Raw genomic sequence first — 26,870 nt, forward strand, 5'->3', positions numbered from 1 at the left:
TTTCTCTGCTCAAATCAGTTTCATACAGATTTGGAGATTACAGGTTTCACTGCTCGTTCTCTAATCCTTCAAAGTTTTACTTTAACCCTTTAAGACCTACCATAGAACCAAGTCCGCCAGAGCTTATATTATATGTTTACATGCTGTGGAGCCATTTTTGGGAGCATTTCAAGTTGCTATACATCAATACAACCATTATAGCCCAAATTTTAATAATATGTCTGCATTAAGTGCATAGTAATTACATAAATTGCAAAAAAGTGCAATAAACTACAAAAAAATTGAAAATCGTTTTTGTTTTTTTAACATATATTTCTAGTTAGAGAAATTTAAGAGGCTTATCCCTCAAAACTGTAAATACAAAAAAGTTGCACAAAATAGTTTCCCACCACAGGAAATTTATTTTGAGTGTCTTCATAGTTTTATTTTTGAAATACACCAATTTTTATACACTGCAGGAAAAACTAAAATAAATATTATAATGCAAATTTGCAAAAAAGCAGCATATGCATCAAAATAAACTATTTCCAGCAGTGCAATATGAGTCCTAATCATCCCAGAAACCACACAGAAAGTCATAAAGTCAAACATAACTTTTAAAAACACCAGTATAGGCTCATGAGGTCCTGATGGTAAAAAAACTACATTTCCGCAAAAATGACGTCACTTCCGGTTTCGGGCAGGTCATGGAGGACATGCGATAGTTCGCGCTGATGGACATAGGAAGTGTTATGAACAGCTGATCGGATCGGCAAAGCGTGTTTCTGGAATATTGTGTTTTTGTTGCTGCAAGTGCTTTTTATGCAGTTTTTGCAAAGCTATATGTGGAAGGAAACTGTGACCGAGGACAAGCTGATGGCATAAGATGTAAGTACAACTCCTCCGTTTCATATGAAAAAAAATTATTGCGCTAGTTCACGTGGTTGCAGAGCTACCGGGATTTAAAAATAGTTACGCAAAATGGAGCGTGCCCGCTCTGACCGGCTTTAAAGGGTTAACAGTGATTCATTTCAAAGCTGAGACATTTTCTCTGACAATCACTCCACCGCGCTCTTTGTGAAGACGTGTATACTTCATACAAATGTAAAAACAGTCACATGTTTAAATGGTTAAAATCCACAGTCAGTTTGTACTGGTGGATACTGAACTATGTGCAAGTCGATATCAGCAAAACTGAGGAATCAGTGAAGCAGTTTGAGAAATGATGAGAAATCCAGGGCTGTGACTCGTCTTTCCTTTGGAGAAGAGAGTGTAAATGTAAAAAAACAACGAGTCAGCTGTTATTCTGGTGTAGTGACGGGTACCTCAGAGTATGTGGCACCGTGATAAACAACATGTTCATGCTGTCAGGAACAAACATCTGTGGTTGAGTATCACATGGTTCACTTTTTTGGAAACTATAATAAAAACATTTTGACAGTTTTTAGGTTAGAGATCCAGCATCAACGATCGTCTCTTTGCATTAAATCAAACTATAATGTCGATATCTCAGGGTTACAGTTGTGACATTTTGTAAAGATGAACAGAAATGTCAATAACAGTGTTAGCTCAGTGAAAGCTGGAAGCTGCAGGTCCACAGCCATGAATGCACTCACACACAAACACTGCCCTCTGCTGGTTACTTCCGGAGCTGCAGTTTGCAGGATTTGTAGGAATGACAGAGTTTCAGGTTAAACGACAGACGTAATCTTCCAGATTAAAAACATAAAACCTGTCCTTCACCTGAACAGCTGATCCAGCAACCCAAACATGTGTTTTCTATTGTAGGAATAACAATCAGCCAGATCTCATCTGCCAATCATAATCGAGTTTTCATGTGTGTTCATTTTACTTGTTTGTTCTCAGTGCTTTAAGCTACTCTGGTCAGGTTTGAACCACCTGCCTCATATTGCGTTGGTGCCTCTCTGTAGCTGCCTGTCCTGTCGCGGCATAGATCCCTGATCTGTAGTTCAGGGACGCTCGACTGCATCGGGATGTGGAAGCCAAGCCAACACTCAAGCTTGTTGATACAGGGTCAGTACAACAATGCTTCAGTAGTTGGTGAGTGTCAAAATAACAAAATAACCTTTGTCTGTCAGCAGAGGAGAAGCCACAGCATGCAGAATCTGCACAGATGCAACGTGTATGGACAACAGTACAATAATAATAATAATAATAATAATAGATTGCATTTATACAGCGCTTTTCGGGGGCCCTCAAAGTGCTGTACAAATCCACTATTCATTCACTCTCACATTCACCAACGACGAGACTGTCCGAGCCGGGGATCAAACCGGCAACCTTCCGGTTACAAGACGAACTGCCAACTCTTGAGCCACGATCGCCCCAGAACTTACGTGTCACACCTACAGCAGCTGTGTGCCACTCCTGGCATGTTGTTTATACGCAGGCCAGGAGAGCTCACGAGTCACTGACACAGCAACGCTGTGGGCATCGAGGCACTCGCTCTGTAACTTCCTGCTTGCTGTCATTTCATGACTGTGGGGTTCCACTTTCACTCTGCAATTACACACAGCTGATTAGAGGAGGAAGAAATGTTTGATCATCAAACCTTACAGTATCATCCTCAAATTCAGTGAGAAAGACTCTGGGATGAAATATAAAGGCAGAGGGCGTGGCTAAGATCTGGAATTAAACACCTGAATTCAAAGGCAACGAGGTGACCCAGTACTTTAGTCTGTCTCAGCTCTGTGAGGCTGACTGCAACAGTCAGGTTGATAATCAGACGGCCTGCCTGGCTGGGATGGCAGAGCTTTGCTTAGAGACGTTAACGTCACTCCGGGCCGTCGCTGGCCTCGGTTTCAAACGCTTGCAAAGAGCTGATGTTGTGTTATGTGTTGTGTAAGCAATTGATTTTACAGACTAAGATAAAATAATATTGGATGAACATGCAATGCAACATATAATGCAACTCCAGCCATGATAGGACTGGGGTGGATTCTGGACAGGTCACAGGTCACCTGCCACAGTTTGGGACTCAGAGGACAGCCTGAGTGCTCAGACAGAAGCTTCAGTGTATTTCCTCATGTGGGGAGATCAGGACGATAACTGCTCCTGTAATTAGCCAGTACCTCACTGCTAGTCTTTGATCACACACCCTCTGATTCTGTCCTGGACTCAGAGAGCTGTGGTGGACTGTGGAGTTTGCACTCTGATGACACTTCCTCAGGTTCTGGTGTCTCAGATGTTCTCTGAGACTGGCTCTGGTTCTCCAGTGGACCTTGGGGTTGCCTCTGTTGAACCCTGGGTTCTGGTGGGTCCTGCAGCTGGCAACTGGAACCCAGATGCAACTGTCTCTGCAGCTCCTCAGCGCTGTGGGCTAGCATGATGCTCACCTTCCTCTGGTGGGCCAGGGCCTCCTCCTTGTCGTTCAGCTACACCAGAAAAAGTCAAAAAACATTTGTTACAAAGGCCCGCCCACAGAGACACCAACTAGCTTGTTGCACATCACTTTGGTTGGTCACTAGGGGACTTCTTTTGTTGTCAGGTTACAGATGAGCATTTGTATTTATTTTTTCTATAAATTAACATTTCTTGATGAAACCGTCACAGAGAAATATTTTTGCAGACGTGAGCAGCGGTGACTACAGAGGCGATGTCCAGATGAAGCCAAAGGGCCTCGATCTCTTTCTCACGATCTGAAGATCTGACGAGATACTAACCAAGTCCAGCAGCTTGTAGAGAGTCTCTAAATGTTCATCAGGCACTTTCATCTCCAGACCAGAGGGGAGCAGTGCCTTCAGCCTCTTACTCACACTTATTAAAGGACTCTTGTTGGCACCTGTAGACAAAACAGAAGAGAAGCATTTGAAACATGTTTGTTTACATCGTTTTCACCGTCGCAGTGCAAACGTTCCCGTGCCAGCGTCCGTTAGCTTTGACGTCCGAACAGACAAATGAAGACAAGTGAGCGTAATGTCCACCGTCCTCTGCAGAATTACTGTCACTTAAAACAAACTGCTTCCATCAGTGAGACTGTGTCTGATTTGTCCACAGTTATTCCACGGAAAAATCCACATTTATTTTGAACGGAGGTCAAATTTGCTTCAATACACAAGTTAGTTTTTGCTTTGCCACGAGCGGCGCATCAGTGGCAGCTTCTGAGCTTTTTAGGGGGTTAAGTGTTTGTCTTTGTACTTCTTTGGTACCTTGTTAAGTGTTTGTGCACTATTTTTATTTTTTCACCTTTGCTGCTATAATAGGGAATTGTCAGATTTAATAAAGTCTGTGTATCTTTAGTTATTGTAGCTGATTCTGTGTGGGTCAGCGGAGAGTTGTTTCTCTGACCTGCTGTGTGAAAACCTAATAAAGGGCAAATTCAAACAATGCTCAACATACTTCCCACAACACTGTCTGGAATTCACATGTAAACACGACTACGGTGTGTTCTCAGAAATGATCATCTTCTATTATGAAATAGAAAGTTTGATTCCATCGACTCTACTGTAATTTGAAAAAGACCATTTTTAAACTGACACAGCTGCTTTACCAACACCAAGCAGCTTATCCTGTTGTTTCTTGGACTGGATCATATAAATCTGAAGAAACAAGCCTCATTAGCATTTTAACAATTTAAATGGTAAATGGCCTGTATTTGTATAGCACTTTTCTAGTCCCTATGGACCCCAAAGTGCTTTACACATCCAGTCATCCACACACTGGTGATGGCAGCTACATGTAGCCACAGCCACCCTGGGGTGCACTGACAGAGGCGAGGCTGCCGAACACTGGCGCCACCGGGCCCTCTGACCACCACCAGTAGGCGGTAGGTGAAGTGTCTTGCCCAAGGACACAACGACCAAGACTGTCGGAGCCGGGGCTCGAACCGGAAACCTTCCGATTACAAGGCGAACTCCCAACTCTTGAGCCACGACCGCCCATTTATTTAATAATTAAGGGCCTCGTGTGGGCCCCACCTCCCTGTCTACTCTACTCTACCCAAAATTACACTTTTGGGCAAAACCCCCCAAAATTAAATCTTTAAAAAATATGAGATGAATTTCTTGGGGCGGCTGTAGCTCAGGCGTCTCAGGCATCTACTGATCGGACGGTTGGTGGTTCGATCCCTGGCTTCCCCTCGTCTGCATGCCAAATATCCTTGGGCAAGATACTAACCCCAAAGTGCTCTCCGATGCATCCATCGGAGTATGAATGTGTGTGAATGTTAGTTGATGTGTGAATGGGTGAATGTACAAGTTGTGTAAACTGCTCAGAAGAGCAGAAAGGTGCTACAGAAGAACCAGAACCAGTCCAAAAGCAAACGATCCAGTTAGTGTCGGACGTTATGTTGACAGCAGACTTGCCTTCAGCTTTAGAGTGATTTGATTTCTTAATATTGGCCTCGGCTACGAGCAGGAACTCCTCACTTCGCTTCCTCAGCTGTTGTTCAAAGGCGATGCGAAAAGCATCCGCAACCATCAAGGCCTCTTCTTTCCTTAAACGCTGAGCATCCAGCTGCAAAACATACAAACACGAACGTTTCATGCCACGGTAAACGTTGCAGTGGACACAGATGTATCCTGAACACGGTGCACCGAGTGCAAGAGAAACTACTGACACTCAAGAGAAAACCTTGATAAAGACAACAGATGAAACACAAACTGGGACCTTCTGAGGGGTCCTGGGGAGAATATCTTATTCAAATATATTTAAGTGAGTAAGAAGAGAAAGGAAACTAAATTCTGGAATAAGAAGAGATGACTGTTCCTAAATATTAAGGCTTCCTTTAAGTTTGAATGATAGTAGACCAATGAGGGGAGGTCTAATTTTTGAAAATGTTGGACTTTGCTAAACTCCAGTGATGTCATATGTTGCCAGGTCGGCCCTCTTTTAAGACAGGGACGTACTGTCCAACCACCAACCAGGAATCACAGGAATACAAAAACCTCCTTGTGGGAGTCATAATATGGTGACTGATCATGTTAATAATGTGGTTTGTATGTTGATTTATAAGGTTTGATGTATGCTAAGACTCATGTCTTATCTGAGTTTAATCAGTAGCTGTTGAATGATCTTCTGTATATTAGGCAAGTTTATTTGTATAGCACAATTCAACAACAAGGTGATTCAAAGAGCTTTACAGAGACATTAAAAAACAAAAAGCATGATTTAAAATGGGAAAAAAGGAACAGTCGATAAAATCAGTAGTTAAAATGTGAGTTTTAAAATTGAAGCTTAAAAGTGTGGATTTGGTGTTTTATTCAAATGCAGCTGAGAACAGGTGAGTCTTCAACCTGGATTTAAATAAACTGAGTGTTTCAGCTGATCTGAGGCTTTCTGGGAGTTTGTTCCAGATATAAGGAGCATAAAAGCTGAATGCGGCTTCTCCGTGTCTGGTTCTGACTCTGGGAACTGATAAAAGACCGGATCCAGATGACCTGAGGGATCTGGAAGGTTCATCCTGGGTCAGGAGGTCACTGATGTATTTTGGTCCTAAACCATTCAGAGCTTCATAGACCAGCATCAGAACTTTAAAGTCTATCCTCTGACGGACAGGCAGCCAGTGTAAAGACCTCAGAGCTGGACTGATGTGGTCCACTTGTTTGGTCTTAGTGAGGACTCGAGCAGCAGAGTTCTGAATGAGCTGTAGTTCTCTGACTGATTTTTTAGGTAGACCTGTAAAGATGCTGTTACAGTAATCAAGCCTACTAAAGATGAATGCATGGACTAGTTTTTCCAGGTCCTGTTGAGACATCAGATCTTTTATCCTTGAAATATCCTTGAGGTGATAGTAAGCTGATTTTGTTATTGTCTTGATGTGTTTTTCTAAGTTTAGGTCTGCATCCATCACTACACCCAAATTTCTCGCCTGGTTTGTGGTTTTTAGGTGTATAGACTGAAGTTCTCTGGTGACCTGTAATCGTTTTTCTTTGGCTCCAAAGACTATTACCTCAGTTTGTTTTTGTTTAGCTGGAGAAAATTGTGGCACAACCAGCCATTAATTTCCACAATGCATTTACCAAGAGCCTGTACAGGGCCTCGGTCTCCTGGTGACATTGTGATATATATTTTTGTGTCATCTGCATAGCTGTGATAGTTTATTTTGTTGTTCTTTATAATCTGTGCCAGTGGGAGCATGTAGATGTTAAACAGAAGGGGTCCCAGGATGGAACCTTGGGGAACTCCACATGTGATACTTGTCTGCTCAGATGTGAAGTTACCTGTTGATACAAAGTATTTCCTGTTTTCTAAGTATGTTTTGAACCAGTTTAGTACAGTTCCTGAGAGACCTGCCCAGTTCTCCGTTTGAGTAATATGTTGTGGTCGACTGTATCAAATGCTGCACTGAGATCCAGTAAAACTAAGACTGATATTTTTCCACTGTCTGTATTCAGACATATGTCATTGAACACTTTGGTCAGAGCGGTTTCAGTGCTGTGGTTTATTATAGGAAAAATAGCATGTCATTGATTGGCCTTTAGCGTGAATCGCTACCTTATCAGCCAGGAGTGGAGGCCCTGGGGTGCTGATCCCCGACTACCAAAACTAGCGACTGGGACATGGAGTGGCACCTCTCTGATGGGGAAGGAGTTAGTGTGTGAGGTTGAGAGGTACCGGCTCGAAAGAGTCAGGTTCACCTCAAGCACACCTCGGGCTCCTGAACCAGTCTGTGGAGGGGAGCTGGACTCTTCGTCAGGAGTTGCCCTTTGTGAGAGGCGGTGGGGTGGGTATCCTGGTAGTGGATGAGAGGGTTTGTTCTCTCGCCTTTGGGTCGGGGGAACGAGTCCTGACTGTCGTCTGTGCTTATGCGCCAAACGACAGTTCAGAGTACACAGCCTTCTTGGAGTCCCTGGGCCGGGTCCTTGAGAGGGTCCTGGAGGGTGCTCCACCTGGGGACTCTGTTGTCATACTGAGAGACTTCAACGCTGGGCGATGATCGTGAGACCTGGTGAGACCTCCTGGATCTAAACCCGAGCGCCGTTTTGTTACAGGACTTCTGTGCAAACCACAGTTTGTCCATAATGAACATCATGATTGAATGATTTTGTAATTGTATCATCAGAGCTGCGACCATGTGTGCAGGACACTCGGGTGAAGAGGGTTGAGCTGTCGACTGATCACTATCTGATGGTGAGTTGGATCAGGTGCCGGGGGAGGCCTGGTGCACCAGGACAGTCATGGGGACAGTGAGAGCCATGTGGACTGTATTCATCTCCACAGGGACATAATAAGCTGCCCAATAAGCAAACTAAAAGGGAGGCTGGGATGTTACATTTCAGACACTTTGATAAGTCTTCACATATCCTTCACCAGAACCTCTGAACCTCGAGCGTGGATGCAATTGTCATGTATATTGTTTTGACAGCGTAAGCAGTTGTTGGAAGACGTAACACCCATGCTGAACATCTGCTGACCTGTATAGTGCACTCTGTGTAGCATTGCGTATTGTAATTGTAGATTTCTAATCACTTGAAAGGTTTTAAACATGTTGAGACCAGAAGTTTTGGTCTAAGCTGACTGATAGATCCGCCTCCCATTTGCAACAGGAGGGGATATTGATTCATTGATTTTATAGACTGTCCTATATGTTTTAGACAGTAATTTAGGGGGTTTGAAATTAAGGAATTATACCGCACTTGGTGGTGGTTGTAATTTGACTTGACCAGGCTTAAATTTCTTTTTTTACTATAGATTTAATTAGTTGATATTCTAAAGTCTTTTCTTGTTAAACGCATTTTGTATAACTACTGTCAAACGGAATAATATCTGTTCCTTTGAATATATGTTCCAAGTATTTAATTCCTTTATTTTCAATTCAATTTTATTTACACAGCGCCAAATCACAACAACAGTCACCTCAAGGTGGTTTATATTGTAAGGTCGACCCTACAATAACACAGAGAGAAAAACCCAACAATCATATGACCCCCTATGAGCAGCACTTTGGCGACAGTGGGAAGGAAAAACTCCCTTTTAACAGGAAGAAACCTCCAGCAGAACCAGGCTCAGGGAGGGGCGGGGCCATCTGCTGCGACCGGTTGGGGTGGGGTTTACAACTCCAATCTGGGAGGTTTATCACATCATTGTTCTGCAGTATGTCAGGGTTGTTCCTGATAGGCGAACGTTTGCATGAAGACTCTGTTATTGTTACAAACTCCCACCATGCTGTCAGAGAAGAGCTGATGTTGATGCTTTTAAAGCATCATGTCGTTTGATGTTTAGGCTGATAAATGGTCTGAAAACACTGGATTAGTGCAAAGTGCCCATTTTACATCTACCCAGGGCTCATCTAAGAGGGTGTTTAAACCATCCTGAGATGAACCTGTGGGCTAAGAAGTATTGTTGAAAGTTAGGCAGATCTAGTCCTTTGTCCTTTGTAGTGTTTTTAATCTGATACACGGGTTTATCTTTCCAAAGGAATTTAGAAATAGACGAATCCAGAGATCTGAACCAGTCTGGTGATGGTTCACTCAGGATCAGTGAGAATAAATAATTCATTTTTGGCAAGACCATCATTTTTATTGCAGCGACCCTTCCCATGAGTGATATGGTAGAGATTTCCATCGAGCCAGATCGTCTTCTACTTTCTTTAGAACTGGGATGTGGTTTAATTTAGTTAAGTCTGCAAGCTTAGTAGAAACATTAATAGCTAAGTATTTAATATTTCCAGATTGCAGTGGGGTAGAAGAAGGATTATGGAAGGAGCAATTCAACGGAAGAACTGCAGATTTTAACCAGTTTATTGAATAATCTGAAACTCTTGAAAACGAGTGTATTAGTGTGATTATCTCAGAGAGATTGGTTTGTGAAAGCAACACATCATCTGCACAGAGACTGACTTTATGTTCTACATTCTTGCATCTGATGCCCTTCATTACTGCAGCCAGTCTACCTGCTGCTGCTAGTGGATAAAAACTGCAAACAGTGAAGGGGGGAGTGGGCGTCCCTGCCTGGAGCCCCTCAGGAGACAAGCTGGAGGATGTTTGTTCTGACACAAGCTGTTGGGGAGTTATATTTTTAACCAGTTCCAAAACCAATATTTTGATTATTCAACATTTTTTTAATTCATGAATCAAACTGAACGATGCATAGATGATAATAACTGACCCGAATAGAACAAAAGTTGGTGCAGTGATAGAGTTACATGACGTTTACCTCCTGTTGTAACTGGACCAACTGCTTCCTGCTGGCAGCAGCAGTCCGACTACATGGACACGGTTCAGTATCAAGCACACACTGGCAGGCTCCCAGTACAGTCAACTGGAAAACAGAGATTAGAAAGGATACTACTGAGTACAAGTGCAACTTGATGATAATTAACTGTGTTGCCCAGCTGTGGCAGAGCGGCTCAGGGAGCGATCACACACCAGCTGTGCAGCTCCTAATAAACTCTTATTTAGTGAAACACTGGAAGCTGCTAGCCTGGTGACCTGTTGTATGTGGTAGTGTAGTCTCCTGCTACAGTTACACTTATAACTGCAAAACTGTTATTTGATCATTATTCACTGCTTAACAACTTGTTATATTTTATCTTATTTATTGCTTTAAAGCATTAAGTGAGGGGCTACAAACTTTATTTTATGGCAACACATTCACCTTTCAGTGTAACAACACATACAATCAGTAAATACGCTTCAGGTAAACAGTGTGAAGGTCTTATTGTTTCTGATATGGCGTTTGGCGTGGACCCCTCGCCCTCCTCGTAGACACACCTATGGCATCATTTCAAACCACCTCGTTCTCGAGTCATTGTATCCACAAACTCTTCAGATAACTTGACCTTGAGGTCACCGAGAGTCAAACTGCTCCTAGAGTCTTAGCAGACACATCTGTGACATCGAGCCTACGTCGCCGATGTTGTAACTTTATTGCAGTTTATTGTTTGATAACAGCATTTTGGTTATTTTGTAAGTGATTTAAGTGTTAGCCAAATGTTTAGTGAGAGCTGTTAATTATAGATTTAATTTTCTGCTAAAGGGGAGCATTTAACAGGTATTTTCATTAGAAAACTGCGTTTCCCAGAATCCTTTGTGGTAGACGAAAGTTACTCTGGGGTTTTTAGCTAGCAAAGAAAGTTTCGGGAAGCCATTATATGTTGCTCCGAATGTCGAGAAGTTTTGTTGTACATTCCCCCTTTTGAAGCCTTATATAAAGACTATCGTTTCTACAACTGATGTCCGATCCATTTTTTTGCTAAGTGGATTCGCCACAACAGCCTCGTTCTCATTGCATTCACAAACTTGGGTGTAGGTGCTGAGGCGTACGAACCATTGCCTATTATTGGCCCTGCTGTGCTCTTTGGTAGGGTAAACTCTTGTTCCGTTCCTAAATGAACAATTACACGATCAAAATTAAGCTGTTTTTACACGTTTTTACAGAAGTGTACATGGAAGAGATTCGAGCTGTGCTGATGTTGATCGGTTTGTGACTGCATCAAAGAGTCAATGCGAGAAAGCAGATGAGCCATAACAACATTCAAATCCCCACAAATGCTTTAAGCAGCTTTTATGATGTGTTGCTGAGAATCACAGCGTGCTATTCCACGCGGCGACCACCACACCCCCATCGTTTCTCACCTCCAGAACACCTGACTCGGTGTCCAGGCTGTACTGAGGCTTGGTGGCTTGGTAAATCCTCTGCTCCTTCACATTCAGCATGGAGAGAAGTTCCAGGTACTGTCGCTTCAAGGCTGCAGACAGACACACGTTAACCCTCTGCATCAACTTATACAAGCATCTACATGCGTTGGCCTCGCACTCATTTACCTGCGTTTTCTGCTCGCAGCTGCTGGCTCTCACTCTCCATCTCCTGCAACTTGTCAGTCAGAATCTTGTTGTCACCTGACACTCTGATGATAACAGCAGCAGCGTTATAATGACGTTAAGAGAGCAGAGACAGACGTGTATGCAGAGTTCATCTGACCTGCTGTGCTTGAGCTCCCAGGACTGCTCAGATTTCTTCATCTGAGCCTGAGAGAAGCTGAGCTCCCACTGCAGACTGTTCACCTCCTGCAGGTGATGAAGGATTTATCTCCTGATCAGTTGTCAAATTTACAGTCTAATCGCCCACATTTCATACACTTCCTGTTACTGTGATGACGTCAGTGTCTGTTACAATAAACACATTAACTCTGTCGTCTCCTTGACTTGGTTAAACTTTAACAGTTGTTCCAAAAACATTTCATGCTTGTTTTGACAACCTAAAAATGTGAAATTCCCATTAAACGCTGGACTCATCATCGTCAGTGTCTGTTACAACTTGACTTGGTTAAACTTTAACAGTTTTCATGCTTGTTTTGACAACAATTCTCATTTAACGCTGGATTGCTACACTGCTGAAAAAAGGAAACTTCAGATGTCAGTAGGGGAAAACCATCATGCTGATATCTATACTGGCATGAATAATGTGTTAAGAATGAAAGGATGCCACATCATGAAAATGAAATTCAACCTGTAGAGGGCAGATTTCAAAGACACCTCGAAAATCAAAGTAAAAGAATTATGCAGCAGTCTGAAATTGAGCAACTCAAAATAGTGCTCAGTAGTTTGTTTGCTCTCAGGTGCTTTGTGCATGCCCAATAACATCCAGGCATGCTCCTAATGAGATGATGGTTGGTGTCCTGCAGCATCTCCTCCAGACCAGGGCCTCACTAAACCGAGTCGTCTGAGATGATACCTGCTGGATGAACTCTGCTCGGTGGGTGGCTGTAGCTCAGGTGGCAGAGCAGGTCAGCCACTAATCAGAAGGTCGGTGGTTCGATCCCAGGCTGCCTCCTGGCTGCATGTCAAATATCCTTGGGCAAGATACTAACCCCATGTTGGCCTACTGGTGGTGGTCAGAGGACCCGGTGGCGCCAGTGTCCGGCAGCCTCGCCTCTGTCAGTGCGCCCCAGGGTGGCTGTGGCTACAATCTAGCTGCCATCACCAGTGTGTGAATGTGTGGATGACTGAATGTAGTGTGAAGCGCTATACAAATGCAGGCCAACCATTTACATTACTGAAACAAAGTCCCAGAGGTGTTCTACTAAATTTAGGCCGAGCAAGCACCAGTCAATGGTGTCAATTCCTTCATCCTCCAGGAACTGCCTGCACACTCTCAGCACATGAGGCCGGCGTCGTCATGCACCAGGAACACAGGAATCACTGCACCAGCATATGACAATGTGGATCCAAGGATTTGATCCCAGTACCTAATGGCCTGTAGAGGTCTGTGTACTCCTCCCTGACCGACACACCACCAAACCGGCCACGCTGAACGATGTTACATAAACATATCTTTCTCCATTGCTTCAGTCACATGTGCTCAGGGTGAACCTCCTCTCATCTGTAAAAACCACAGGGCGCCAGTGCTGGACCTTTTAGTTAGGGATAAATGCAGGCAGTGAGCACTGGGGCTACTACATCAGCGGTCCCCAACCTTTTATGCACCACAATATTCTCTCAGACCAGCCTTTCAGGTGTCGCGGATAACTACAACAAAATAAAACCAGTACCAAAAAAAGAAGATTCATTCATAACACACTGGAAATGAAAGAAACAGAGTTAATGATAAAAACGATAAAATCCCTGAAAACCATACATTTCTCACCCGAGCCTCTTTCCCGGCACCAAACGACTCACAGACAGGTACTGGTCTGTGGTCCGTGGCCCGGGGACCGCTGCACTAGAGGACGTCATGAAGTTTGGACCTGATTGTTCGGTCAGAGACATTCACAGCAGTCACCGGCTGTTCATTTCGGTCATTTTGTAGCTCTGGCAGAAAGAAGCACATGCTGATCCTGCTAATGGGCTAAGGACCTTCTATGGCCTGTCCAGCTCGTCTAGAGTTGCATCCTGTCTCCTTGAACCTCCTCCATACTCTTGATGTGAGACAGAGCAAAGCTTCTGGCATTGTACGTATACATATGCCATCCTGGAGGCGTGAGTGCAACCTTTGTAGGGTCCACGTATCGCTTCAGGCTACTAGTAGAGACAGAGATCGTTGCAAAATGCAAAACTAAAAAAATCAGAAAAATCAGGAGGAAAAAAAAGTCAGTGGTCTCCACCAGTAAACCTTCCTGTTTTGGGGTTTTCTCATTGTTGTCCCTCTGGTGCATCTGCTATTAACGGGTTACCCCCTCTGCTACATAGCTGACCACATCACCATCCCATTACTGACTCGATGCTACACTGCAATTAAAAAAGGTTCCTTTCAAAGCACAACTAGCCTCATTTACCCATTCACACCCATTTACACAAGCACCTCGATGCTGTTTCTACACTTTCTGTCTAACTTTCATACACATTCATATTCTGATGGATGCATCGGAGAGCAACATGGGAGTGAGTATCTTTCCCAGGAATATTTGGCATGCAGACTGGAGCCGTCAGTAGGTGACCTGCTCTACCGTCTGGGCTACAGCCACCCCAACAGCCACCCTAGAACAACATCTTTGTCAGAAGGAGTGAATCACAACCAGCAGGAGGTGCAGTGAGAAGAGGATCTCTGTGCTCAAAGAACTGGGAGCTCTAAAGGGATTTCATACAGGGTATTTGGGAAGTGGGGGCGGGGGGGCAGAGGGAGGCTCTCCAACGTATATGGGCATCATCACAGCACGAGTCTGTCATCCCTATACAAGAATAGATGTGTGACATAAACCAGGGCTGCAGGACTGTTTCGTGGACTGTTAGGGGGTTAACAGGATAGTTAAGACGCTCTCACACCTGACAGCTGGGGGGGGGGAAACCCTCCTTAAAACTTCTGAGGTCTCTCGTCTTACCAGATCCTGGATGGGACATGTATTTCACTCAAGAGGGGGCCATTATTAAGAGTGTCAGATTCAAACCAACACATTCGATTGGAGACTCTGATTGTGTGGCAGCATCTTTTCATCTTTTTGACACCCCAGTTATGCTGTTGGGGGTCTACGCCCGTGTCTGGGATGACTATAAATTTGCTTTTTACTTACCAACCCTGGATTTATTTTCTTGGTGGAAATTTCCCCCTTTTTCAGATTAATGATACCCCTGAGAGGCATTTTATGGGAGGCTCGTCTGAGGGCACAGGCCATCTCGTTTCCCTCTCACCAGAAAAACGGTCAACACAGACAAAACAACTTTTCAACCATTGGAATTGTACACACAATATCCCATTTATCCCACTCCCATTCTGTATGATCAACACCTGAAACTTCAAGCAGAGATAAGGCGGGTAAACTTCCTGTGCATCAGAGCTGCTGCCCTGTCAAGATTAAACCAAGGATAAGACTGTGGGACTCGCCAGTCTCTCTCAAACTGCTGCTGAAGCCCTGCCAGAGGTTTGAGATCTCGCAGACTGGAGCCTCTGCCAACCTTCCCAGCGCACCCTCACTATACGTCTGTCCAGCATCCTCCCCACCCCCTGATCTAACGCACCACCAGGATGTGATCAGTTGACAGCTCAGCCCCTCTCTTTACCCGAGTGTCCAGAACATATGGCCGCAGATCTGATGATGCAATTACAGAATCGATCATCAGCCTGCAGCCTGGATGTCCTGCTGCCACATGCACTTATGTATATGTTATATAGTAGGCGGGTCCAGGTACTCTTATGTTTGAACATGTTAAGGACAAACTTTGGTTTGCACATAAGTCCTGTAACAAAATGCTGCTCCCGTTCCTCCCAGTCACATCCCTCCAGGTCTCACTGGCATTGCCTGCATGAGCGTTGAAGTTTCCCAGTAGGACAACAGAGTCCCCAGTATGGGCACCCTCAAGGACCCCGCCCAAGAAGGCCGGGTACTCTGAGCCGTCATTCGGCGCTTACTAGGGATGGGTACCGGTATCCGGTGCCATGATGGTAACCAGACCGAAAAGCAGCGCACATTTCGGTGCTTTTTTTTCCTGTGCTGTGATACACTTTAGATTCTAGCCAATCATTTTATGTTTCCAAGGATAGTAGGCGGGTCCAGGTACGTACGTTCTTTTAGAGCAGAGCTACAGATTAAAAATGCCCAAGGCGAAGCGGTCAAAGTCTGGCTGTACTTCACAGCAAAAGATGCAAACTCAGCAGCTGCAACAAGTGCTTTAAGCTGATACTGTGATGCTGTCAAAGGAGGTAACACCTCAAATCTGATGAAACACCTGGCGACGCATAGCGTTTTTTTAAAAGCCGAGAAATGCGCCGTATTTGATAGCTTGCTGCGAGACCTCACACCGAGCACATCTACTGCGGGTGTGGTGCCTGTTATCGACCCGGAGTTAGCAACATCCCCCAAAAACCCGAAGAGGAGAGTCCTGGCCCCTAGCCCTGCCAGTGTAGCAGAAATGATGAGGATGATGATGCAGCAGCAGCCGTTCTTCTCTGCGTGAGTAGCTTCATGTTGTTCGTGTGTAATTTACGTTGAGTAGGCTAACCACGTTATTACATTAATGCATGTAAGGTGAACTAGCAAACATCATCATAGCTACATGCAGCTGTCTTCTTGTTTGATGGCAGATACTCCCTTCACCCTGGACAAAAAGGCTAAAATGACCAAAGAAAAAGTGGAAAGCAGTTAAACATGAGAGGTTTTTGGACAAAGTTTGTGTTTTTTCCATTGATTAAGCTGCTTCCAGCCAAGAGTGATACCATATATGCCCCATAGCTGCAGAAAAGGCTAACATTGTTATCTTTTTACAAAAAAACAGCTGAACATGAGAGGTTTTTGGACAAAGTTTGTGTTCTCCATTCTTTAAGCACCGGCACCGTTTCAAAAGTACCGGTTTGGCACCGGTATCGGATAAAACCTAAACGATACCATCTCTAGTGCTTACCCTCTCATCCACCGGGAGAATCCACAACATACAGGCAGCAAGCCGAGGGAATACTCGGGTACCCACGCCAGCCCGCCGCCTCTCACCCAGTGCAGTGAGTCCAGCCCCTCTCCAGGAGACTGAGCCCAACTATATCTATCCAGTACCTCTCAACTTCACACACTAACAAAGACAACCTTCTCACCAGAAAGGTGACAGTTCATGTCCCAACCGCTAGTCTCTGTACCCAGGGATCAGTCTGCCAGGGCCTCCGCTCCTACCACCGCCCAACACACATTGCACCGACCCCTACGGCACCTCCTGCGGGTGGTGGACCTACAGGAGGATAGGCCCCTTTCTTGAGCTGTGCCCGGTCCAGGCCCCATTGGCTAAGGCCCGACCACCAGATGTTCGCCCGTGAGCAACCTCCCGGGGTTAGGTTTAGGGTCCCGGTAATGTTATACTAGGCAGGGTGAACTGTTCCTTTGATCTCATAGGGGTCTTCTGAATCGCTCTATGACTGTTTCTTCACCCAGGACCAATTTGCCATGGGAGACCCTACAGGGGGCTACATCCCCCTTGATAACATAACCTGTGGTCAGCATGTAACTGCAAATGGAAAAATATCTTTTTACAAGAGTTAAACAGGAACAGCTTAGTTAGTTCATGAATGTTGAGCAGGAAAGAAGAGTTTTAGCAGTAATAGATCGATTCCTTACAACCTTATCTGAGTTTCTTTTATTTATGTACTTTTAATTGAGTTGCTCTTATATAAACCAGACATGACGTTACCTTCTCGAGGGCTTTGGCTTTCTCCTCAGTTTTCTGCAGCACACTTTTAGTGTGACTCGTAGCTTTGTCGAGAATGGCCTGTGAACAATAAACAATAGTTTTCAGTCATCAACTGATTTCTGTGGAGTTTCATGCAGTTTCTAACTACAGAAACTAGTTTCAGTTTGACTAAAGGAAAATGTCTTTACACATGAAACACACGGGTCAGTCTCACATTAAATGCATGACGTGCACATACTCTTTAATCAGTGGTGCTCTATGAGGCCACACAAGGCAGGCTCTGCTTGTACAATGACATTTAAAATCATTAAAGTAAAGTCAATCCTTCCCCTTTAATTTCAAACACACGAGCCATAACGTTTCTCTAACTGCGTTTGGTTATTCTGGATAAATCTGTGGGCTTAAATAAGTGTTTATATTTGTTGAGACTCTCTTTTCCAATGACGGTACTAACTTCAGTAATTACTTCCTCCAAACCATCAATGTGTGTATTAAAGGAACTGTGATGGGTTTGAATTCTGTCTGTTATTATTGTATATTAATCTTGAGTCTTCACACAGGAATGGTAATCATCTATGCAAACAGATGACACAAATGAGTTAAACTACCAACACGTCTTAGAGACATGAAGGCACCGATGTCCCAAGATTTCCTTCTTCTAAATCCAGACAAACTGGCAGATCAGACAAACCAAACTGTGCAGCGCCTGGACTGATTAAAGTAAGCCTATCACTCATAATAATGTCATGATTCATAGAACTGTATGAGATCAACAGGACTCCAAGAGCCTTCATCAAGAACTCAATAGGAATGTGACGAACAACACTTCAAGTAGCCATGAAGTTTGGGATTTAGCGAGGAGATGCTGTGTCCCCACGGCTGCTCTGCATAGCCTGAACCCCTCACTAAGATCACCAACAAGACTCCTCTACATGGATCAAGCAGTGAAGTGGACGAGACGTGGATTCACTGATCCACACCAGTACGATCTAAAGCAATGATATCGAATGTCACTCAGACTGGAGAAGTGTAGTCGGATTGTAACGAGAGGGAAAGTAGTCAGAACCAAGGGGGTTGTGATATTTGATATCTTGCAATTCCTCTGCTCAAGAAGACACTTCACAGCATCGACAGGCCAATGGATGGGGGAGTGTTCTGTAAAGCTTTGGACGAGAACCTCCTTCCCAAGCCTGAACACTATAGATCAGTCAAGGATGGATCATCTAGCACGATAATGACCTAAAACATATTGCCAAGGCAACAATAGAATGGCTACAGAAGAAGCATATTAAGGTCATGGAGTGATTGACAGACCTCAATGCTACAGAACAACCTATGAAGGAAGCTGAAGCTTCAAGTTGCCACCCAGTAGAAAAGGATTCAGAGAGTTTCTGTAACGTGGGCCAGAATCCTTCTAACATATGTGCAAACCTGGAGACCAACAAGAAATGTCTTAATGCTGTTCTTGACAACAGGGTTTCTCCCCAAACACTAGGGCTGCCACGATTAGTCGACTATCAAAATCGTCGATGACTGATTTAATAGTCGACGCGTTGTTTGAAGCTTTGTAAGATCCTGAAAGACGCAGGAATAAGTAGTAGGATTTAAGAGTGTAATAACGGACTGAAACAGAAGATGGCAGCACTGCATGTACAAGGATGCCAGCTGCCGTTAAACCCCGAAGAAGAAGAAGCTGTGTCCCAGAATTCATAGCGCAGCCCAGCTCAGTTTCCAACAATGGCGGCAGCTAGTTAGTTTTAATATTACTCTTATTATTCTTTCTGGGTCACAAAATAAACGTTTAACATGTTTTCAGGTGAGAATGTAGCTGTGTAAACCTCAAATATCTGCTCAGTTTATCAAGACACCACATATTTTCAAAAGCGCTCCGACGTTTTCGGAGACGTCTGTTAGCCACTAGCTCGATAGCTAGCCGGGGGCTAGGTTAACTAGAGCCGTGAGAACACCGGACTCCCGGCTAATCGTTTTCAAACAAAGTTTTTACACAGCTGAATAAACGTCCAGCAGACAGCTGATCATCAGAAGTGTGAGATGCTCGAGAATTTACTCCGGTGTCCTGTTATATTTTAGATAGCAAGGAGTTTATTAAACTTCACCAAAACAATCTGCAAACTTCATTAAAATTTAATAAACTATCATCTTGTCTTTATTGTTAGTTAGCACATACCTTAAACACTTAAAGCTGTAAGCTAATGATAGTTATATAAGAGCAGATGCTGCTGGTGCAATAAGCTGTAGTTTTACGTCCAATGGATGATGATCTGATTAGTCGACTAATCGCAAAAATAATCGGTGACTAGTCGACTATCAAAATAATCGTTTGTGGCAGCCCTACCAAACACTAAGTCATGTTCTCCTTTGGAATCAAACTTTTATTTCATTCCATTTTCTTTTTATAATTTATATTAAAACTTAGTTCAATCTGGCGTAATCTCTTGCCAAAAGTCCTAAAAGTAAATATTGTTAATAGAGAAGTTAACCTAGCTACTACAAGCTGTAATGTGCTGCTCTACCTTGCCTTGCAGAATCTTCAGAGCTTCATATTTTCCTTCAAAGTAACGATGTGCTACATCAAGCTCACAGCATAGGACATCTATCATCTGCCAACAAAGAAGCAGCACTTGTTAGTTTCCAGGCTACAATCAAGTTGACAACATTAGTTACGTTAGCTATACTTTTGTCCTACCTTAGTTGCTTCCTGTAGTCTTTCCTTGAGTTCGTCTTTAGACAGGTCAACGAGTGAGCCTATACAATCACAGAAGACTCTTTTATCAAGACGACATTGTCAGTGTAGTCAAAGACGTTCAAACTGAGCAGAGGCTGCAGAACCCAAACTAGCTAGTAGAGGTGGGAATCACCATACATCCCACGATACGATATTATTGCAATTTTTTTTAAATATTTTGCGATATTCAGATTCTGTACATAAAGGTAAACTTTATCAATATTCATTTTCTCTAATATCAAAGTCTCACACTCAGTCTTTCTCTCATTTCAGTTTTATTGTTGACAAACTGAACGGTTTGTATTACAGTCTAGTCCAACTTAACTGAATCAACCATCTGGTACAATTATAGCTATTCTGAACTATGCAGTTTATGAAAACTATGCAGCCCCTTCAGCAACTGAAGAATTTGAAAGTCAATTAAAACAAAATATAATTTTACATTAAATAAAAAAGTTTTAAACTTAATTAAAATAAAACATGTCTTAAATTAAAATAAGTAAACTGTCATGTTTATTGCTGCCAAAAACAAGTTAAACACATTTGGACAGTGAAGGAATGTCAGGATTCTTGCTCAGAAAAAGGATCAACATGCTCTGAAGTCAGAGCACAAAAACCTTTTTGTAACAAAGTATCGATTTCTGCTGTCCCTGTATCCATACATTATTAGCAAACAAAATATCACCATGCTACACAGTATCCATTTTTCCCCCCACCCCTACTAGCTAGCGTAGCTGTAACTAGTGTCGTATGATAGCATTTGAAACACTACGTAAAATATTTCCAAAAAGCCAGAGATGTGAGTCATAGGGACAGGATGTTTAAAAAACTGCTAAGTTAAGACTGAATGAGTAGATTTCAGATGTTCTTTGAAGACATTTCATTGCTGATGCAAAAAGCTTCTTCACGTCCAACTGAAGAAATCCAAGGCCTTTAAATTGTTAGCCAGTTATAATTAAAATGGTGAAATGTGCTGATATGGTGTATATTCTTTGGTGTCTTCTGTACAACAGGAAGAAGCACACATTAGAAAGTCTTACCAGAGTACGACAGCTCCCGCTGGGCTCTCTGCTGTGTCTCTGCAGTTTGTATTGTAGGAGTCCAGACGGCCTCTCCTGCTCGACTGCTGCACTGCAGCGGGTCTGCTCTGAGCAGCCGGCTCTCTGAGCGACCGCTCACTCTCTCACTCTTCATCCTCGTGGAGCTGAGTGCTGTCGTGACTCCTATCCCATCACCCAGGTCCCCATCCACCATATCATCGTTCAGGCTGCAGTCCTCACTGAGCTCCTCCATCTGAAAAAGGTCCCAGCTAAACTGGTCACAGGCCACATACTGGTTTCATCACAGCTGGGAAACACATTTAAATACTGCGTGTAGACAAGTAGCCAGTCCTCAGATATTCCTGCGTACAAGTCTGAGCACAGAAGTCTGGATGGGATTTGTATGATTTTTGCCGTGTAGAAATTTTTTATTTGCATTTTTCTTGTTTCATTGTGAATGAGGTGCATGTAGTCATTATAATATAACATTAAAATGCACGACACTGTTGATAAGAAGCTCCAGGAACATGAAATACAGCCTCGTTTTCTGTTCAGTGTGGATGAGTATAACACGCAGAGTTGTTACAAAGTAACACACTGCACTTGTTACAGTAAAGGCTGTAACTACAGCTGAAAGTAAGAGACAGACGTGGAAGGAGGAGCCACTTTATGCCTGTAACATCGTTCACTATGACTGGTTTGGCAGTGGGTCAGTGATGGCCTGGGGATACGTCCACGGGACACAGACCTCTGCAGGCTAGCCACTAGCACCCTGACTGTCATTGTGGATGAACTCCTTGGACCTGCTGTCCAAGGTGCACTGATGAAGTGGGTCGAGGGTTCCTCTTGGTGCACGACGATGGTCAAGTATCCAGGCAGTTCCTAGAGCAGGGGTGTCCAACTCCAGAGTGTCCTCATCTCACTCTGGGTCAACGCACCTGAATCACATGATTAGTTCGTTACCAGGCTTCTGGAGAACTTCAGGACATGTTGAGGAGCTAATTTAGCCGTTTAATCAGCTGTGTTGGATCAAGGACGCATCTAAAACCTGCAGGACACGGCCCTCGAGGCCTGGAGTTGGACACCAATGTCCTAGAGGATCAAGGACACCTCGGGGACTTTATGTTTCAGTTTATCCACCAGGTTGCGCCTCAGACTGTTCAGGAGCTGGGTGATGCCTCGGTCCAGATCTGGGAGCAGAGCCCCAGGACACCATCCATCATGTCATTAAGAGCCTGGACCGTATCAGCCATGCATACAAGCACATGAGTGACATCAAGACCCATCGAGCTCTGATGTGTTTCAAATGTTGCTTTATTTTTTAAGTGTATAGTAGAGTAGGGCTGTGTGATATGACCAAAGTCTCATCTCCCGATATAAGACATCTATCGTCCGATAACGATATAAATCACAAAAATGTAACATTTTCTGTGAAGTCTGTGAATCTCGGGCAGCTCGACTTGCGTGAAGTGTTTCCAGCTGTGCGTCATGTAGCTGAGTCGAGTGTTTTAACCGATGCATGAAACGATACATTTTTAGACATAAGTTGTAACGGCGCCGTTTTCTTTGTGAGTATTTATTACACGGCGTGCTGCGGGGAAAAGCCTGTTCTAACGTTTGAGTCTAAGCTTTATTTTTTAGCACCTGGCGTCTTTTTTACTTCTCATCCGTAAATAATCTGCTCTTTCACGTGATTCAGTTTATTTTGAAAAGTCTCAACAGGATCTTGAGCTTTATTGTGAAAGGTTTATGTGGAACACAAACAAGCGGACACGCGATGCTGTTACCGTCGTTGTTGCTAATGACACACTACAGACGGACAAGTCTGTAGTGTGGTTATATTAAATATAAGAGAAAGAGAGAACTTTAAGAAATTAATAATAACTACAGTGACATCAGAACATGAAAATATTGCTGTAAACAGTTTATTTTGCGACACCACGAAACAAACGATAGCGTAAAATGAAACGATAGACGTTTTTATATCGTCACACGATATATATCGTTATATCGAACAGCCCTATAGTAGATAGTTACAGTTGTGCCGATGATGAAGTGCTTTTTCAAAGTCTCCTTTCCACATACAGCACAGAGTCATCTGTGTCTTAATCCTCGGAGCCCTTTGCACAGTGCACACAGGTTTGTATCTGAAGCCATAAGAAACATCTTCCTTCACCGTCCTCTCATTCATCACACTGCTCTGCTGTTCTCACAGGGAAACAGGAACCTGAGCTGACATCACTCCCTCCTCAGGTCTGCTGATTTTCGAGCTGATCGTTCTTCCTCTTGGCAGAAAGCTGGTTATCACTGAAGTGAACCTGCTGCATCTTTGTCAGTAAATTATTGTTGTTGGTAGATCACCTGTGACTTTGAGGCAAAATCTGTCAGCATTTAAAGCTTAAAATGGAAACTGCAGTGCAAGTGAACAGCCAGGGACACGTGCACGGCTGCTGCGTGTGCTGCTAACACCATCCTGCACAGCAGGCTTCTTCAAAATGTCCAACTTGGGCAAACAGACCAACATCTGCCTCTGGATGAAGCACTTCCTGACTAACAGTCTGGATGATCACCAATCACGCCCCCGCTCTAACATCGGAGCCCCACAAGGTTGTGTGTTAAGCCCTCTCCTGTGCACACATGACTGCACCCCATCACACAACACAGCTGCAGTAGGATTTAAAGACAATAACCTTCCACTCAATATGAAGATAACAAAGGAAGTGATGATCTGCTTCAGGAGAAAGAAGTACACACCAGTGCACATCAATGGCAAAGAAGTGGAACTAGCATGGACTAGAAAAACCAACCTGCTGCTGGGAAAGGCAGCTATGGTTAAAGAGAATATACCAACATCACCTCACAGCCTTCAGTGGCATCTTTACTTCAGTGTCTCAGCACATCACAGACGACCTACAGACCTCTGGCATTTAACATCACCAAGACCAAAGAACTCATGCTGGACTTCAGGCTGTGCCGCCTGCACATAAAGCAAGTGGAGTCCTTCAGATTCCACATCTCTGCAGACCTCTCCTGGTCAGCTAACACCACGGCACTAGTCAAGGAGACCCAGCAGCAGCTACACTTCCTCAGGAAGGAGCAACTAAACACTGCTGGTGACCTTCTACAGATCCACCATCGAGAGCCTGCTGACCTATGCAGTGACAGTGCGGCACGCCAGCTGCACCGAGGCAGACAGGAAGAGACTGCAGAGGGTGGTGAACACAGCACAAAGAATCATCGACTGCCCCCAGCCCTCCTCGTCTGCCGTCTATAACTCCCGTTGTCTCAGCAGGGCCAGAAACACCCCGCCCTCCTTACCCACCACGGCTACCATCTTTGTAACCTGCTGCCCTCTGGCAGGCGCTTCAGATCCATGTGGGCCAGAACAGACTCAGCTTCTTCCCCGAAGCTATCACCACACTCAACCTTGCACCAAAGTAATCTGCACTGAAATATCTGAACTCATGTCTGTGTATTTATATTAGTCTTATGGTTATTTTATTATAGACTTTCTTATAATGTGCTAGCATACGTGCACTTTTATGGAGCTGCGTATAATGACAACAAAGGCTTTCAACCTCCACTCCTGTCACTAGTCTACTTACAAAGCAAATCAGCCTACAGAGGATAGCATCACCATCAGCCTCCACAGAGCACTGAGCCATCTGGAGAACAGGAAGAGCTCCATGAGGATGCTCCTCGTGGACTACAGTTTAGCGTTTAACACTAAAATCCCAGAAATCAACAAACTGGACCACCAGAACATCCCCTCTGCCACCTTCCCCTGGGTCAAAGACCTCCTCACCACCCAACCAACGTCATCATTAAGTATAGCGATGATACCACCGTGGCTGGTCTCATCTCTAACAGATCAGACAGTGTGCAGGGCAGAGGTAGCTGCTGCTGCTCAGAAAACCACCTGAAACTGAACATCCAACGAAATAACTCATCATGGACTTCAGGAGGCACAGACGTCCACTCCCTCTCATTATAAATGGAAAAAGGTGGAAACTGTCTCCACCTTCAGGTTTCTCGGCACCTACGTCACCACCGACCTCACAGCAGTTTTTCTTCCTCCGTGTCCTGAGGAAGAAAAACTTGGACCAGGAGCTGCTGCTGGCCCTCCACCCCTCCTCAGTGGAGAGCTCTCCTCCTGCCTGGTGTTGGTACACAGCGGCTGTGCAGAGGCTCATTAACACAGACCAGAATCAATGGCTGCCCTCTGCTACCACGTGAGGTCATCATCAGCTCCTCCTGTCTCAGGACAACTAGGGCTGTTACAGGTGACCCCTCACATCACCACCTGTTTGACCCCCTGACCTCCAGACCCACCTCAGGTCAATCAGGGGCCACGCCTCCAAACGACCTAACCCACACAGGAGGACTCCTGAACAGTTTTTACTCTCCAGCCACACTGAACTCAGAAACCACGACTTGACTGTTTTTAATGTTAACACACAGTCTTATTCTCCAAAAGTTGATTCTGTTCTTAGTAGAATCAACTTTCTGAGATTTACTTTCCTGGATGATTGAAAATGCATCAAGACATAGTCTCATTTATTTATTTATCATGTGCATCAATGCTACTTTCTAATTATTACCTTTGCATACATTTATATTCCTTTGTTATATTTATGCACGAGTCTGTATCTCATCTCTTTCGTTGCTCATCTTGAAATCACGTTGGCCAGCTCGCCGCTTTTATTTTGAAATCACTTCTCTTGCTGCAGCACGCGGGGGCTAGCTTGACTACATTACTTTAAGTGGAGGCTAACAAAACTATCACACAGCAGAGACTAAACACACGAAGCAAAAGAATACAAATGATTATTAGACGACATGTGACAGAAACGACGTTAAAGATATGAAGTGTTTTTAAAATGTCAACATTTATGCGGTTTTCTGAAGGACTTCCTCTTACCTGCGAACCTGAGACAAAGGTAGCTTTTGAGTTCCGACCCGGATGAAGATCCGTTTTAATGAAACTTTAGTTTCAGAGTGAAACCTGCGAAGTTAGAGCGGAGACGGAAAAAAGAAGTAAAAATACACATTAAAAAGTCCAAAAACAGCTTTTCGCGCAGCAGCGACCAACCGCGTCTGAAACCTCCAGCAGAGTGCACGCGCCAACACGGAACGACTTCCGGTGTGTCCGATTAACTGGTTTTTATATTAACTGGTTATGTTTGTTTACATATTCCAGTCTTCTTTCATCGTTTTTAAAGAGTAGTTGCATGATTAAATACCTCAGCACAGAAATAAAAGCTGCACTCTCCAGTTCATCGTTATTGGGAAGTTTATTAACCAGCAACATGCATTGTTTATTATAAGTCTACACACTCAACCTTAAAAACACCTCTGAATATAATATGATCCATTTACAGAAGTCAATCAATTAATTTCTCATTTTAATTTACATGATTTTCATTGTTGAAGCAACACACAGCTCTGCTCAGGAGCAGCAACGTGTTGCAGCAACGTGTTGCAGCAACGTGTTGCAGCAACGTGTTGCAGCAACGTGTTGCAGCAACGTGTTGAGGTTTCTCTATCCTAATGTAGAATCAGCATAAAGAAAGAAGTTGTTATTAAAAGACAGTTTTTACT

At 43.9% G+C, this 26,870-nt stretch overlaps 1 protein-coding gene across 3 annotated transcripts; it reads right to left on the bottom strand.

The window, feature by feature from the left end:
* Positions 1–532: 532 nt before the first annotated feature.
* On the bottom strand, positions 533–26,370 carry ccdc125 (coiled-coil domain containing 125). 3 transcript variants are annotated; one of them, XM_087848635.1, is made up of 12 exons: positions 26,191–26,370; positions 21,270–21,522; positions 20,191–20,249; positions 20,018–20,104; positions 17,484–17,561; positions 11,863–11,948; positions 11,706–11,788; positions 11,517–11,629; positions 10,096–10,200; positions 5,304–5,454; positions 3,663–3,781; positions 533–3,374 (listed from the first exon to the last, which is right to left on the bottom strand). In XM_087848635.1, exons 2-12 carry the CDS (start codon positions 21,520–21,522, stop codon positions 3,090–3,092), a joined length of 1,419 nt encoding a protein of 472 aa, XP_087704761.1. In that variant the 5' UTR covers positions 26,191–26,370; the 3' UTR covers positions 533–3,089. The 3 variants fall into 3 exon arrangements, with proteins under 3 accessions (XP_087704761.1, XP_087704760.1, XP_087704762.1); XM_087848634.1 differs by having other exon boundaries at positions 21,270–21,543; XM_087848636.1 differs by lacking the exons at positions 533–3,374; positions 3,663–3,781 and having other exon boundaries at positions 5,029–5,454; positions 21,270–21,543.
* Between the last annotated feature and the right edge of the window lie 500 nt (positions 26,371–26,870).

This window comes from Neolamprologus brichardi, chromosome 12 (assembly GCF_056152115.1).
Source record: "Neolamprologus brichardi isolate AB-2024 chromosome 12, ASM5615211v1, whole genome shotgun sequence".
Lineage (NCBI taxonomy): Eukaryota > Metazoa > Chordata > Actinopteri > Cichliformes > Cichlidae > Neolamprologus > Neolamprologus brichardi.